Source organism: Heterodontus francisci, chromosome 36 (assembly GCF_036365525.1).
Source record: "Heterodontus francisci isolate sHetFra1 chromosome 36, sHetFra1.hap1, whole genome shotgun sequence".
Lineage (NCBI taxonomy): Eukaryota > Metazoa > Chordata > Chondrichthyes > Heterodontiformes > Heterodontidae > Heterodontus > Heterodontus francisci.
Window position 1 is genome coordinate 29,382,346 of NC_090406.1, and position 16,512 is coordinate 29,398,857.

A 16,512-nucleotide genomic window follows, 5' to 3' on the forward strand; every position below is an offset into this window, starting at 1 on the left:
TTTAGTAACATGACCACTATACTACTATCCCCATGCTTCATGTTTCTGGGTAATATCACCAAGGCTTGGCACACGAATGATGAAGAGAAAGAGCGGAGGAGTTAGAGACAGCAGATCAGATCTCCTTACATTTGATATCTCCTCTGATGCGAAGATAGAGGATATGATGAAAGGTGGTCTGAGGAGATCATCATTATGGAGAATAGGAGCCACAATTGTTTGTTCTCCAGAATTATTTTAATAATAGAGGACTTCGGCCATGGAAAGGGAATGATGGTAAACCTTGAGGGTAATAAATGGAATTTGGAGATAGGAAGCCAGCTATGCTGCAGTTTTTAACTGGAAGATTTGAGATTGTTCCAGGGAAGCTAGGCTTTGCTGTCTGCTTTCCCCCCTGATATTTTTATAAGAATATTTTTTGATGGCTTGTAATTATTTGCCAATTATTTTTGGGCTCAGTCACTGATAGGCCTGTTTTTTGTTTCTGTGCACTTTAGAAGTTCTTTCCTTATGGCTAATGCATATGACAGGTGACCTTTGACCTGACCTTGTTTTGCCTTCCCATGGTATTTATATGTATTTCAAACGAGGAAAGTTCTTTTCCTGTAAGTTTCTTTTTGGCAAGTGTGATATAGTTATTTTAAGTTTTTCAGCAATACAACTTTTGGAAATTTCACAATTGGATTTAACCATTTGGGGACTGGATTTCTGAAGATGAAATATTATGTATGTTTTTAACATAGTTTTTTATTCACTGATTGCTTTTTAGATTGGTTTGGCTTTACATTTTTTGTTAATAAACTTTCAGTTGGCTGTAACAGGTTTCACCAGTAGTGGCCCAGATATTTTTGTATGATAGTCGTCCAGAAATTGCTGGAGAAATTGCGTCTTGCGGCAAGTGATGTGAATGGGACATTTTGCTCACCTTTCGGATTGCACTATATTTGAGCTGCTAATTGCTGGGAATGCGAATTGATAATGGCACAGCAATGTCAATATTTCATCTGGAGTCTCGAGAATGTCGTGCCTCATGGTCTGTCTCACAGATTGAAAAACTGAGAAGGAAATATAATGAATTAGAGTCAAATTAGATACAGAAGAAGATAAAAAGAGGGAAAGAAAGAATGAATTAAGACAGAAAAAAAAGTCAAAGTGAAAGTAAGAAAACAAGTTAAAAGAACAAAACAAGATGATGACATTGTAATCCAGTTGTGTTTGGTATTGGTGGTATTGGTCCTTGGCAAGTTAGTAATGAATCAATGGTCGGGAAGGTGCACAAGATATACAAACATTCTTACTCATATACTGTATTCCAAAATGATTTTCTGAAAGAAATCTATCTAATTTGCATTTTTGGTGTCAAAACAGCTTTGTATCCTGACAATTATTACCTTCTGACACTAAACAGGAGTGTGGATGCCAAGACTGACACAAAGTATTGCCAAGACTGGTTTAAAAAAATTAAAAACCTTTCGAAACAATTCACTATCTGCTGTATTGAGACTCTACAGCTACGTTTGCTCCTTTTCTGGGCCTCCAAAGTTGTTTCATGTCAGGACCATAAATCATGTCATTAAGAGGACCCCCACAACATGAATTAACAGCTCTAACTGGCAGCAACGAGATTAATTTGCATTTAGGGCGTAAATCCAGTAATTTGATGAGATGCAATGAACTTCAACGGGTTGGTTCACAGCAACATTGCACTTTTTTTTAGTTTTGTTGAAGGTAACAGTGAAGTCGTTCAAATCGACCAACGATTTGTGGAGAATCAAAACTCATGGCGTAACTCTTCCTCACCACAAATTGCTGTATTTTTTGCAATTTATTAACTGCATGTGTCGTTAATTCATCACTATTTTTCTAGCAGTTTCTGGGCCATTATCCCTAGCTTTTCAACTACAGCTATTTTTTTTGGCCAAGTTTTCTACGTCATTTCACTTTCTGTCAACAATCGAGTTTAAAAAGTAGAAGCTGTGATTGCAGAAGGCTTTTCTGATATATGGAGAAGGATTTTGGATTGCAGGAGAGGATGAGTTCACGGGTGGGTGGCCACTGCAATCCATCCCTCCCCCATGGGTTGGCATGCCGGTTTTGTGATACAAGACCGGCATGCTCAGATTTTTGGAATGCGATGTTGGGTGGTGCAAGAGGCAACCCGCCCGAACTTGTTAAATGGCTGCTGAAGGCCATTAAGGGTTCGACGTGCCATCAGTACCATGAAATGGAGGAGGAGGCAGTAATAAAGCAGGGAGCGATCAGCTACATTGGGACAGAGGCAAAAGTCAGCACTGAGGATAGAAGACTGTGAAATGGCCCTCACCGTGCTGGCAGCAGAAATAATGCAGAATTCTCAGCAGCAGCAAATTGCCAAGGAACACTGGAGAGAGAGGACTCAATAAACAGAAGATTCTGGTAAACGCTGGCAAGTCTATCTGCAAGCTTTTTCCCAGGGTGGAAGAGTCAGTTACTAGGGGACATAGGTTTAAGGTGAGAGGGGCAAAGTTTAGAGGGGATGTGCGAGGCAAGTTCTTTACACAGAGGGTGGTGAGTGCCTTGAACTTGCTGCCGGGGGAGGTGGTGGAAGCAGGTACGATAGCGACGTTTAAGAGGCATCTTGACAAATACATGAATAGGATGGGAATAGAGGGATACGGTCCCCGGAAGTACAGAAGGTTTTAGTTTAGGCAGGCATCAAGATTGGTGCAGGCTTGGAGGGCCAAATGGCCTGTTCCTGTGCTGTACTGTTCTTTGTTCTTTGTTCATATGAAAAAAGAAAGGATAGGCTAACATTTAAAGTGCAGACCCTTTTTATGGCCACCCTTCCTTATCTCTCCTTTGTCTTAGTGTTTAATTCTCCTGATGCCTCTATTTAGGAGGTCTCTCTAAAGGTGTAAATTAAATGGAAGCTTTTGTTACTGTTAGTACTGTCTGGATCTGCACTCGAGATGTTGATCTGTCTTTTCCCTTTGGCGAAGTTTATGGACCTACTGCCTATTTGTAGCATGGGGGCTCTCCCTGCCCACTGCCCTCTGCTCTGGTTGGGCCTCCATTTTGTGGATGAATGGCAGTCTCAGCAATGCCCGCTGCTTGCCATTTAAATTGGGCCAGTTTCTGGCTTGGTCCCGCCTACCTCCCATGCCCACTGCTGCTAATTGGGCGGCGAACATGACTCATGGCCAATTAAGCACTTTGCATAAGAAAAATGCATGTGCCTTTTTAAATTGGCGTGGGGTCGGTACCCAGATGTCATTGCGATGTTGGGGTCCCAACCGGGAATTGAAATCCTGCTCCATGCTACGTGTTCCATAGTTATAAAACAGCATATCCTCCATTGTACTGTGAGCAATACCACTGGACTTTCACTAACATATACATATATAATAAATCTTGCCCACTCTTAATATATGTCCATAAGACATCATGTCCAGGCTGTCACACTTCAATCTGCTTTACTTTAAATGTTCCTCCAGTATCTCCTCCTTTCTCTGCTGCCTGCTTTGCTGACATTTTTTGATGGCTATCAGTTAGGGCAGCTCTTGTCGTGTCACTGTCATGGGTATAAATGGTGCCCTGCACTTGCTGTCTGTTTGTTACAGTCTGATAAATGGATTAAACAATTTCAGGAACTCGAAGGAAGTTATTTTAACGTGGGGCGTGGGTGTAAAACATCCATTATCGAATTGGCTGCCCATTACACGCTTAGTCCAATTTTTCTTATTGACTTCAATGGAAGATCAGACATGGTGTATAATAGGTGGCTAATTTGATATCACTCGTTTTGCATCATCACACAAAGTTAAAATTACCTCCTGAGTACTTATATTTAAAATTGTGGCAGTAATTGTGTTCTGATACATTAGTATATTAATGCAGAATATTGAGACCCACTGATTCACAGCTCTAAGTTATAGTTTAGCCACATTACTGAAACAACTTTTAACAATTTATGTCCACCGAAAAACTCAATCTGAACCACTTGACGTGTGAACAAACGTGACTTTAAAATTGTGTCCAAAAAAGAAAATGGCACAGACCATCTTTCTCTGATTGAATTCCTTGTTTTGGTGAAGTAGGAAATGAAACTGATATATATATTTCCAGGAAGCAAAACACTTGTAACAGAGTGACCATGAAAGGCCAAAGAATATCATAGACATATAAGTTGCAAAAGTATTTAGTAATGCACTGGGCGACAAGAATAAGCACTCTGGCCTGTAGTTGCGGCTCCTTGCCTTGCCCTTTCATCAGTTACTTCATGTTTCCTGACCTCTTGGCTACTCTGAAAAGGTTGTTGGCTTAAATCTACTACACAGTTGTCAAATACAGTATGTGTTACAGTACTGGGAATCAACTTCAAGCTGGCCCATAGGTGCTGGGGATGGGGGCGGGGGGAACAGTGGGTACAGATTTGGGGGCAAAAGTATAGTTTGGGAGCCAGGTTTGACAAGGGAAGAACAGATTGGTATCTGGAAGGGAGGAAAAGAGGTCAGTATGTACTGGGGACAGGGTGGAGTGGATTGGGAGTAGTGCACCGCAGTTCAGATGCAAATTCAAGCCAGTGATTACAATCTTTGTATGTGCGTTCCTTTTATCTTTCATCTCTCCCTCACCATTAGTAGGGCCAAGCTGCATCCTCAGTGCTGCCAGAATCAGAAAGCTCCAGTGAGCCAGACAGCACATTCCACCCTCTGTTTTTTGCCAAACCTCAGATTCCCCATTCACAGTGCTGCCAAAAGTAAGGGTGACCTTTTCAGTACATTCAAACAGCAAAACGCCCCTCCATGCTGCCAAACCTCAGAACCTCACAATGCTGAGAGGTCCCACAACCACTCTCTCCAGTACCTCCAGCAGCAGTTCACCCTTGCTTTTACTGAGAAAAATTGAACTAAAAACCTTTCCTAAGCTGCATCTACAAATCCTTTGACTCCAGTTACTTCTCCCGGACAGTTTCCTTCGGCCATACCTCAAGGAACCCATCTGATGATCTTCTCCATGGTGGCCCTGGAAGGCAGGAGTAAGTGGGGCAGATGGGAATTAAATCCTTTGGGGCTCCATTCTCTAGTTGCCAATTACATACCTCGGGCAGTTTCTGTGAGGATGGGCGATGGTGATGTGAGACAAGGTTGGGCCTCACTACCCAAATTTTCCCTCATTTTTCACTGGTTTAGGTGGGGTTGTTGAGGAGAATCCTGCTCCTGACTAACCTGGCCAATCTAATTCTTCAAAACAAACATAACACCAACAATCTGATGTATACTGCAGGTTCCCACAAACACTAATGGTATTGGTTGAGGGATAAATATTGGCCAGGATTCAAGGAGAACTCCCTCCTCTTCTTCAGTAAGTGCTGTGGGATTTACATCCACCAGAGAGGGCAGATGTGTGTGGAGGGGGGGAGGGGGTGGAGTGGGGGGGGGGGTGGTCTTGGTTTATCATCTCATCCAACAGCCAATTCATGCCCATCAGACTTCAGTGTCTGTCACACTTTGAGCATCACACTGTTAATATGCAAATTTCTGTTCTCACACTTTCAAATGATTGGCTCAGATTCCAAAGCAAGTGAAAAATCTGAATTCTGAAACTAGGCAAATGAGGCAAATATGCCAATAATATAATGCAGAACTTGAACCAATTAAGTGGGTCACAGAAGTTCTAAACCCATTCAGTTGATACTTCAGTCGAAGCAACTGAACTCTCCAATGATGAAAATAAGACATGATAAAGATATAAAAATACAAATTTCAAAATAAGCAGGGAAATTTGATATAAAATCATCATTTATTGCCCATCTCTAGATGCTCTGACTGGTGGTGATGGGCCATCCCTTAAGCCACAGCAATCCTCCTGCTCCCAATGATGGTATTAGATAGGGAATTCCACTGACTTAATCTACGTGAGAGCCACTACAGAAGATCCACTATTTTATTGTTGCTTAGTGTAAAAGGGTAATGTGGTAAAGAAAATTACCCTTTTTTAAACAAGTGATTTAGTTTCTCCTGCCTTTTGCTGTGATTATTGCAGTAAGTGGCGGCACAGTGGCGCAGTGGTTAGCACCGCAGCCTCACAGCTCCAGCGACCCGGGTTCAATTCTGGGTACTGCCTGTGTGGAGTTTGCAAGTTCTCCCTGTGTCTGCGTGGGTTTTCTCCGGGTGCTCCGGTTTCCTCCCACAGCCAAAAGACTTGCAGGTTGGTTGGTAAATTGGCCATTATTAATAGCCCCTAGTATAGGTAGGTGGTAGGTAAATATAGGGACAGGTGGGGATGTGGATTAGTGTAGGATTAGTATAAATGGGTGGTTGATGGTCGGCACAGACTCGGTGGGCCGAAGGGCCTGTTTCAGTGCTGTATCTCAAAACTAAAGTAGTATTATTTATCACAGCCATGTTCAATTTCTTGTCTCCTTTTTATCCTTGTTTTCATTCCCATTCCACATGCAGATTATAACCCATTGCGCCCCTTCAATCTCCTGTGTGCAATCCTTGGATTTTCTGGAATGCTCTCTCATGCACGGCACTCTTTTATCTTCTGAACTCTTGATTTCATTAGGATATTTGTGTGGAAAGTAACTTGGCCATTTGTTAACTGAAAAATATTATTTATTCTCACCATAACAATATTGCAATTGTGCAATCTTTGGATGGAGTTATCCAATTAATACTATGATGTTGATTGGCTTGTTAAATATATTGAGCCATACAGCAATATCAAAACATTACTATGTTCTTTCAATGGCCTGGTGGATAAAGGCACCTATATGGTGTCGTACAGACCAGATGTCCTCAGATTTGGTTCGCAACTTGTGCTGACTTAGCTGATCTCAGCTGGGGCAGAAATTGGGATGTTTTATTTGGCTATGAAAGGGGAAAACCAGCCGGAGCTTCCATACCTCATGCCTAAATAGTATTCCCTGCCAGCACATCAACACATGTAGACACCAATTGAGAATAGGCTAAGCTGTGATGCCCTGTATGGTTGAATAGACTGTCAATAGGGTTGCCAGCTCTAGTTGGAGATATTCTTTGGGGGTTTGATCAGTTGACATCTGATCATGTGTTGTCTGCAAATGCCTTATAAAGACTGATTCTTCTGTAGGTGACTATCTTTGCACAATGTTTTGTGCCATCCACTGTTGTGTGAAAAGTTCCGAAAATCAGGAGGCCACCTGTGAGCAGGCAAAGAAAGGAAACCGAGGGTGGAGAAAAGGGGTGACTGAACCTGGGGAAGAGATCCACGGGGTGGCGGAGCAGAGATGGGAGAAACTTTGATTCCACCAGTATGTTATAGTAACTTACTGAAATTGCACCACTAACAAATAGTAATATTGGTAAAACTCAGATTCCCCACATGACCAATAGTAAAATACTAATTCACTGAGTTTATATGAATATGGTAGTCACCCTGCACTGCACAAGCTCTGGTTAGGCTCTCCAGTTGATCTCCATCTCGCTCCCTCTCTTCCTGGACTCCGGTTTGGACTCGGGTCCTATGAGCACTTTCCACTGGGAGCTTCAGTCAGAGCCGATCTGTACTTGGACTTCGCATGTCAAAATGGGTCAGCAAAGACTGACCGCAACCAAACCGAGATCTCACGCTTAGAGCAGTGAGCTTGACTGTTTGGGGCACTCTCATGGTGCACATCATCCCGAAGTCAGCTCAGCACCAGTGGTTCGAAATCACTTCCTGCGTTCTGATTCAGCAGCTAGTGACATTATGGAGCAGTGCAGGGGCGTGGGGTTGGAGTTTAAAGGGCAAAGTTCTCCCAGGCTGCTAGTTGCAGTGCCCGGGCGCTGCTTGCTCCATTCCAGGAAATTCCTAGACAATCCCAGAGCATTGTAAGGCTCGGGCATGAAGAAAGGCCACGAGTGAGGTAGGGCTGTTGGAATGTGTAGAGATGTTTCCTGCATGTATCCTGGAAGTGGCTGCACTTCCAGGAGAGAAGGGGAGAAAATTAGAGGGGAAAACAACATATTCATGTTGAATGGTGCTGCAGCACAGGAGCTTAGCATTCTGCTTCTGCGTGCATCAAGGTGAAGGATGTCAGTGAATAAAACACTTTCCATTTCAGGTACACAATGTCAGTATCAAGCACTCTCAGGCCATGTAAAGCAGTGCCTATTGGAGAATGAAGCTCTCTACTCTGTTACATGAATATGCATTAACCCTGTGTGACAGTTCCATTTCCCTTAATCGCCATGCTCATAGCCTCTTTGACTGAGATTGTTACTTCAGTGTCAATTAGTGTGTAACTAGGGACAGTGAGAAGAGTGAAGTTTCATTCTATTGGATTTGAATCCAGCCTAGACTGATAGTATACCTATTGTGTGCTAAGCCACTGGATCAAGCATTCATCTTATACCATAAATGTACTTTGTTTAAATTTTGATTTATTATACTGGTAGCACCAACGGTTAACATTTCAGAAAGTGGCAGACCAATAACATTACTAGCATCTGCTTCCAATAATTGGCTAAATTGGTATTATTAGTTAATCAGTGGTAAGTGTTTACCACTCAAATCTGATGTGTGAAGCAGCAGTAAAACAACTAAAACTGTAATGCCAAAAATATGGTTCAAGTATTTGGACAATTATCTATAGCTGAAAGCTATACACACAGACAACTGCAAGCAAGTTTACTAAAGAAAGGAAATCAGTATTCCAGTTTTCTCAGACATAATTAGCTCGACATCAAAATGGTCCAAGCCAGATATATGTATTTAGACAGAGTTGTGTGTGCATCATTAGGATTGGACAGAAGGGCATGATCAAATGCAAATGATATAAATGGTGCAGGATTATAAATAGGCACAATACTGAATGGGCAGAGGTGTATTGATAACTACAGGGGCATAGACAGATAACAAATTATGGAGGTGAATAGCGTTATGGATAGGCAAAGGATGATAGATAGGAGATTATGGACAGGTGCAAGGTTATAGTTAGGTGAAAGCTTATAGTCAGGCACAGACTTTTGAGCACAGAGAAGGTTATGGTTAGCACAAGCTTATGTATAGTGACAATGTTAAGGACAAGAGGAAGGTAATGGATAGTTAAGAGTTGTAGCCAGAGGATTATGATTCAGTAGATGGATTTGTTCAGATGGAGAATTATAGACAAGTGCAGAGTCCTATTTTTTTTTTTTCAAAGATAATTACAGCACAGGAACAGGCCCTTCGGCCCTCCAAGCCTGCGCCGATCCAGATCCTCTCTCTACACATGTCGCCTATTTTCTAAGGTTCTATATATGCATTAGGCTATGGACAGGCTCACCATTATAGATGAACAGAGGATCATAGATGGATAGAGGGTTTTAGATAAATGCAAGGTTATAAATAAACATAAGACTATTGGTAGTTATTGGATTCAAGGTGGGAGTAAGGATTTGAACTTCATTGTCAATTTAGCATCACCCTACTTTAACACTTCTGATATGATGCAATACTATGCGAGTATAACAGTGATCTAAGATGCTACTTATTACAATGCAATTTTACCAGATGTCCCATTAAATGTTTCTAATTTAACATGATGACACTTTAGCACTGTTCATTATCACAGTGCCCTTTTCAGCTTTCACCATCATTGCTGGCTATTTTCTTCCTTTGCTTCCCTTTGCCCTCAGTGTTGCTACTCTAAAGGATTCTGACTAATATAGCTGGGAACCCCTGTTCTCAGGAAAATTTCCATTTATTGTATGCAGGCGCCAAAATCCGTCCATTTGCAGGAGGGTTCGATAAGTAATGATGAAGGGAATGGTTCATGGTCATCGTTGATAACAAACACCAATATGCTGACCTGCCCCTTAAAACACTGATGATTAGCGTATATATGTTGGAGGAGGAGTACTTCCAGATGTTTAGGGTTAGCATTTGTTTGTATATGAAGAACTGACCTACTTCCAGAATCTGTAGCTTCGTGCCTGAGTGAAACAAGTGTATGGATTGTTTTCATTTGTTGGTCTTAGAATGAAATGCAACTCGGCTCATTTTTCCAAAAGAACACGAGCAACATTCACTCATATCAATTCCAGAGTGCTAAATAGAAATATGCTGGCAATCGATACTCTTAAAAGTAGAGATTTTGAACATGTTCTTGGTACAGTGGAGATATTATTGGTTTCATTTGCCTAATACCTCACCAAACTTGAATGTCCTTTACAGACCAGTCACTGCAGGCTAAGTAAGAAAATGTTTCATACATCATTCTGCTCCATGACTACCACAAAAAGAGACAAACTGATACAAAATGATACAGATGTAGATGTACTGCCCAAAGCTAATACTGATTCTTGTTGTGTTTTGCAGGGCCTTGCTGCTGTGACATGCTCTAAGATGAAGGTATGGAAGGTAGTGGTGGTCGCCTCAATGCTCTTCAGTACCATATTTTCAGCTCTTATTTACAGAAACATGTCCATTAGAGGGAGAACAATGACTCCATCCTCATCAGAAGAGCATCAGCCCCAGGACCCAAGACTGCCACCCAGCCCCCAGTCTTACAAAGTGAAATGTAAGGGACCAGTACCTTTCCCTGACACATGTGGAAAGGTACATATAGGTCAGCTCGTAGTATCATCAATGAGATCTATTGCACAATAAAAATGCATTTCTATTACAGACTTACTCTTAGATTGACACTGATGAAGTCTGTCTTCATCCGTGACAGATTATCTATTCTTCAGTGAAATAGGTACTGAAGCTAACTACAGTGCTTATGGACTTAGGACTGGTTTTAAAGAAGAATTAAATTTTGTCCCACAAAAGCAGCAAAATATCCCACCAGTCCAGGATCAGTGTTGGTTGTGTATTTATGTGAACATTATGAGATATGCATGCATCATGGGCTGCCTAGTTCATAGACTTCCATGTCTTTGTGGAAGATAAATGGTCAGATTCCCACCTGAGCTCCCAGCATAGTAGGTCAATAGAGAGTTGTGAAAACCCTGGAAAAACCAGGCTGTTTCCACGGTTGTTCTGCCCAAATTATGGCAGATGATCAGAAAAACCTTTGCAGAAATTCACCTCCATTATTTTCACCAAAAACAGAGTTAACAGTCCAGGAAGTATAATGTTGCACACTCTTTTACTTTAGTTTTTAAGCAAGGTGCCTAAGTGTATTTTTTCAACATCTCTGACTGTTTCTGTCTCTTCACTAATTCCCATTTATACCATCATCACAAATGCCGATTTTAATCAGATTGTTGCACCATTCCGACTTAGAATGTTTTGTATTTTATCTTATATAAAGGAGAGTGAATCTCTTCAATGACTGAGATAGTGATTATTGTAGTAACTTTAGCATGACAATGGAGTGGTTGAAAAATTACTCTGAGATTCCTGTCCTCATACCACTCATTTAAATGTCATTAAAATTATGACTATTGTCTAGAAATTTTAATACTACTGTACTTGTTACATGTATATTAATGCCTCCATATATTTTTCATGGCTATCTATTACATGTGTCAGTGTGTCTGATAACTTTCCCATCGGTGCCTACTTTATTGATATTATTACTTGAAGCTGTACCTGTACTGTACCTGTGTACTAATTACACATGCCTATTGCATATGTTGTGTGCCTGTTACAGGGCTACCTATTACAAGGGTACTTGTATAAGGACCTGTGTATCTGTATTGTGCATAGGAATATACCTATTGTTAGAGAGACTTCCAAGCCTGTTTGTGATGAAGACACTGAGACTAGGATGCTTTGGTGGAGACTGTTTATTATTTGCCCCAGAGTTTACTTCTCCACTCCTAACAACACCCAGTAAGTGCTGGCTGGCTCTTTTTTAGTTTAGTAGTCATATGTACGTATATTCAACACCAAACACCTGTTCACCCTATTACCTTCAGCTAATCGGTATTTAATAAGTTCTGTTAATAGATGATAGCCACTAACATCTATGTACCTCTTATATGGGCACATGTGTACTTATATCGCTGTGCAGCTCAATACTGTGCTTATGAATTTGTATAGAATGTGAGTCTAGCAGATTCACTACATATTCTATTTCTGGTCATACGTTCCAAAAGGAACTACTGATGGGGGAACTTAACATCATAGATTGCTGGATTGAAAACTTCTTAGCCTCCCAGACAGTGCCTGCCTGCTTATTGTCACTGCCTGCTTTCGATTGCTATCACCAAAAAGACATAGGACATGTCCATATGAATAAGAATATAATCAGAAAAAGATGAAAAAAAGGAAAACATTTGTAAGGGTGGTTGATAGTACTCAGGGACTCTGAAGAAATAAAGTGGATGATCAAATGAATATTTGATGGCTTTTAGTGATAAGTGTACAGCGGAATAGTCTATTATTAGCAAAAGTGGAAGTGATTATTGACCTTCCACTGAAGACACAGTGAGCGTTAACAGTTGTAGGGAGCAATTCAGGGGATTTTGATAAGTTGAAACAGGTCTTTAGAACTCATTGGTACAACCACAGTTAGCATATTGTACACAGTTTTAGGCAGTCTGGGTGAGAAATTTGTGTGCCCCGGTTTTTAGACACGGGGGTCACGATTCGCAACCTGCCTGCGTCAGTTTGAATGAGGAGGTCAAAATGTAAATTTGCATGATTGAAGTGTGTGGCTGAGCAGCTCTGGTACTGCTGCCTCTGTGCGAAGCAGGGGGCTGAGCAACATTGTGCAGTTATCACCTGGTGCAGCCAGTCTGCTCTTCTTAAAGGCAGGCTGTCCCTCTTAAAGGGAAACTGCATTGAATAATATTGGTGGAATGTAAATAATGAAAATTGAACACCAGGGCAGAGAAAGAGTTCCAGCATGATGGATGTAGCACTGGAGGTGTTTAGTGATGCAGCTGGGCAGGAGAAGAGATGCCTTTGTTCTGCGGGCCAGGAGACCTTCAAGGATCACTCTCAAAAGGGATTGAGACAAGTGACCAGTGAGGTCAATTCCAAGGAGTATGGACCTGAGGACCTGGCTACAGTGCCACAGAAGTATAATAACCTCACACAGTGGTCAAGGTCAGTGCGTGCATCATCATACGACATCTCCTACCCACCCCAACACCAGCTTCTCGCTCTGCTCAATGCACCACACCTCATTACTCACCCATCAGCACTCCCATCTAATTCTAATTCTAATTCCCTGGCACTCAGGATTTGTGCTGAACATCCAGATACTCCACCTTACCCTCACACACCTTGCATTGCTGCCAGCCTCACAACCATTTCTCTCTGCCTGCACATATCCCCAGCTATTCAGTGGGAACATTCACCCAAACACAGTGAGTGCTACATAATCACTGACAATCTGGCCTCCCTCTTGCAAGACAAGGTGACACATATTAGAAGGGAGCAGAGCAGAACTAACAGGAAGGAGGGACACCAGCATCTCTTGAGCCCCATGGAGGAGATGACTCTCAGCACCATGGGGCCGGCAGCGACACAATCCATGTCATCTAGCATTGCTGAGAACATTGAGGATGATGATATGTTCCTATACATGCCCCTTTTCAACTCCCGGCTCACCCTCATCCTGCTATCTAGCATGATGTACAAACTGCTGATGGTGTGGCCGTGGATTTCTTGCTTTTCACCCCACCCCCTTCCATCACACCAAAGATCCAAGAATTGCTCCCTGCCCAGCCACAGCAGCCCAAGGAAGAAGAGAGAGAGCAACAGTGCTAATGAAGAGGCCCCATTGCTTGATCTGACACTTGCAACCTCCAGTTCAAATACTGGCACTGCATGTACCTTGGAGGCGAGTATAGAGTTGGGTTCAGCATGGAAGAGACATGCAAGCATAAGTGGGCTGCAGTCAAGCCAGGGGGAAAAGATGGTTCATTTGCGAGCTAACTGGAAGGCAGCAGAGGACTCAGATGAGGACCTTGATGGTGTGGCATACAGGAAAGCATTGATGGGTATGCACATCAAGATACTGAGTACATTTGCTGCCCTGCCAGACAGCCTCCTGTCACTATCAAGTTGTGGTTATTGGAGGTCAATCATCTGAGCTCCAGGACATCACTGCAGGAGTTCCTCAGGGTAGTGTCCTAGGCCCAACCATCTTCAGCTGCTTCATCAATGACAGAAGTGGGGATGTTCGCTGATGATTACACAATGTTCAGCACCATTCGCGAATCCTCAAATACTGAAGCAGTCCGTGTAGAAATGCAGCAAGACCTGGACAATATCTAGGCTTGGCTTGATAAGTGGCAAGTAACATTCGCTCCACACAAGTGCCAGGCAATGACCATCTCCAACAAGAGAGAATCTAACCATCTCCCCGTGACATTCAATGGCATTACCATCACTGAATCCCCCACTATCAACATCCTAGGGGGTACCATTGACCAGAAACTGAACTGGAGTAGTCATATAAATACCGTGGCTACAAGAGCAGGTCAGAGGCTAGGAATCCTGAGGCGAGTAATTCACCTCCTGACTCCCCAAAGCCTGTCCACCATCTACAAGGCACAAGTCAGGAGTGTGATGGAATACTCTCCACTTGCCTGGATGGGTGCAGCTCCAACAACACTCAAGAAGCTCGACACCATCCAGGACAAAGCAGCCCGCTTGATTGGCACCCCATCTACAAACATTCACTCCCTCCACCACTGACGCACAGTGGCAGCAGTGTGTACCATCTACAAGATGCACTGCAGCAATGCACCAAGGCTCCTTAGACAGCACCTTCCAAACCTGCGACCTCTACCAACTGGAAGGACAAGGGCAGCAAATGCATGGGAACACCACCAACTGCAAGTTCCCCTCCAAGTCACACACCATCCTGACTTGGAACTATATCGCCGTTCCTTCACTGTCGCTGGGTCAAAATCCTGGAACTCCCTCCCTAACAGCACTGTGGGTATACCTACCCCAAATGGACTGCAGCGGTTCAAGAAGGCAGCTCACCACCACCTTTTCAAGGGCAATTAGGGATGGGCAATAAATGCTGGCCTTGCCAGTGACGCCTACATCCTATGAATGAATTTTAAAAAAAGGAGTATGGAGGAGTCCGGCTCCAACTTAGCAGAGGACATCATGGAGAGTTTGCTCTCCATGCAGCCTTTTAAAAAAAATTTTCTTGGGATGTGGGTGTCACTGGCAAGACCAGCATTTGTTGCCCATCTCTAATTGCCCCTGAGAAGGTGGTAGTGAACCGTGTTCTTGAACCACTGCAGTCCATATGGTGCAGGTACACTCACAGTGCTGTTAGGGAAGGAGTTCCAGGATTTTGATCCAGTGACAGTGCAGGAATGGGGATATATTTCCAAGTCAGGATGGTGTATGACTTGGAGGGGAACTTGCAGGTGGTGGTGTTCCCATGGGTCTGCTGTTGTTTGGAAGGCGCTGTCAAAGGACGCATGGTGAGTTGCTGTAGTGCATCTTGTACATGTTTATACACACTGCTGCCACTGCACGTCAGTGGTGGAATGACTGAATGGTTAAGGTGGTTGATGGGGTGCCGATCAAGTGGGCTGCTTTGTCCTGGATAGTGTCGAGCTGCACTCATCCAGGCTAGTGGAGAGTATTCCATCACACCCCTTACCTGTGCCTTGTAGATGGTTGACAGGCATTGGAGTGTCAGGAGATGGGTTACTCACTGCAGAATTCCCAGCCTCTGACCTGCTCTTGTAGCCACAGTATTTATGTGCCCGCTCCAGTTCAGTTTCTGGTCAATGGTAACCCCCTAGGATGTTGATAGTGGGGGATTCAGCAATGGCAGCGCGATTGAATCTCAAGGGGGGATAGTTAGATGCTCTCTTACTGGAGATCATCATTGCCTAGCACTTGTATGACGTGAATGTTTTGTGTCACTTATTGGATATTGTCCAGGTCTTGCTGCATATGGACATGAACTGCTTCATTATCTGAGGAGTTGCAAATGGTACTGAACATCATACAATCATCAGTGAGCATCCCCACTTCTGACCTTATGATGGAGGGTAGGCCATTGATGAAGCAGCTGAAGATGGTTAGGCCTAGGACACTACCCTGAGAACTCCTGCTGCAATGTCATGGGGCTGAGATGATTGGCCTCCAACAACCACACCCATCTTCTTTTGTGCTAGGTATGATTCCAACCCATGAAGAGTTTTCCCCTTGATTCCCATTGACTTCAGTTTGGCTAGGGCTCCCTGTTGTGCTGCAGACCCAGAGGCACTGCCACTGCTGCCCCCACAGCTGTTGCATCTACTCCTCTACCATCCCTGAATGGATGCAGCAACACTCTCTGATGTATCCAGGAACTCACCAAAACAGCTCTAAAAACTCTCCAGAGTACAGTTTGCAGTAGCAGAAGTTTTTAAAGATTATCTTACCTGCAATTTGGATGCCTGGCCCTTTAAATATTGACAGTGCAGGCCCTATCTTGCAGCTTCACGTTTGTTGTTTGTTGAGTGGTTGACAAATTTATTGTCTGGACCAGCGTGGCCCAAATTTGGTATCATGGCATTGCATCAGCCGGCTGGGTTGTGTGGCCTCAGGATAGCAGGCATTCACAGCCTGCTTGGGCATGCTGCGGATGCCCCTTTTCCTGAT

The 16,512-nt window shown here is 43.2% G+C and overlaps 1 protein-coding gene across 3 annotated transcripts in view; it reads left to right on the plus strand.

The window, feature by feature from the left end:
- Positions 1-16,512, plus strand: part of LOC137351387 (neurturin-like) — a 113,309-nt gene that overhangs the window by 82,433 nt on the left and 14,364 nt on the right. For 2 of the 3 annotated variants that reach the window (XM_068015830.1, XM_068015831.1), the window contains exon 2: positions 10,306-10,507. In XM_068015830.1, the coding sequence (XP_067871931.1) occupies positions 10,333-10,507 (175 nt within the window). In that variant the 5' untranslated portion in view covers positions 10,306-10,332. Of the gene's footprint in view, positions 1-2,141; positions 2,416-10,305; positions 10,508-16,512 lie in introns of those variants that run through there. The other variant, XM_068015829.1, reaches the window with a different exon arrangement.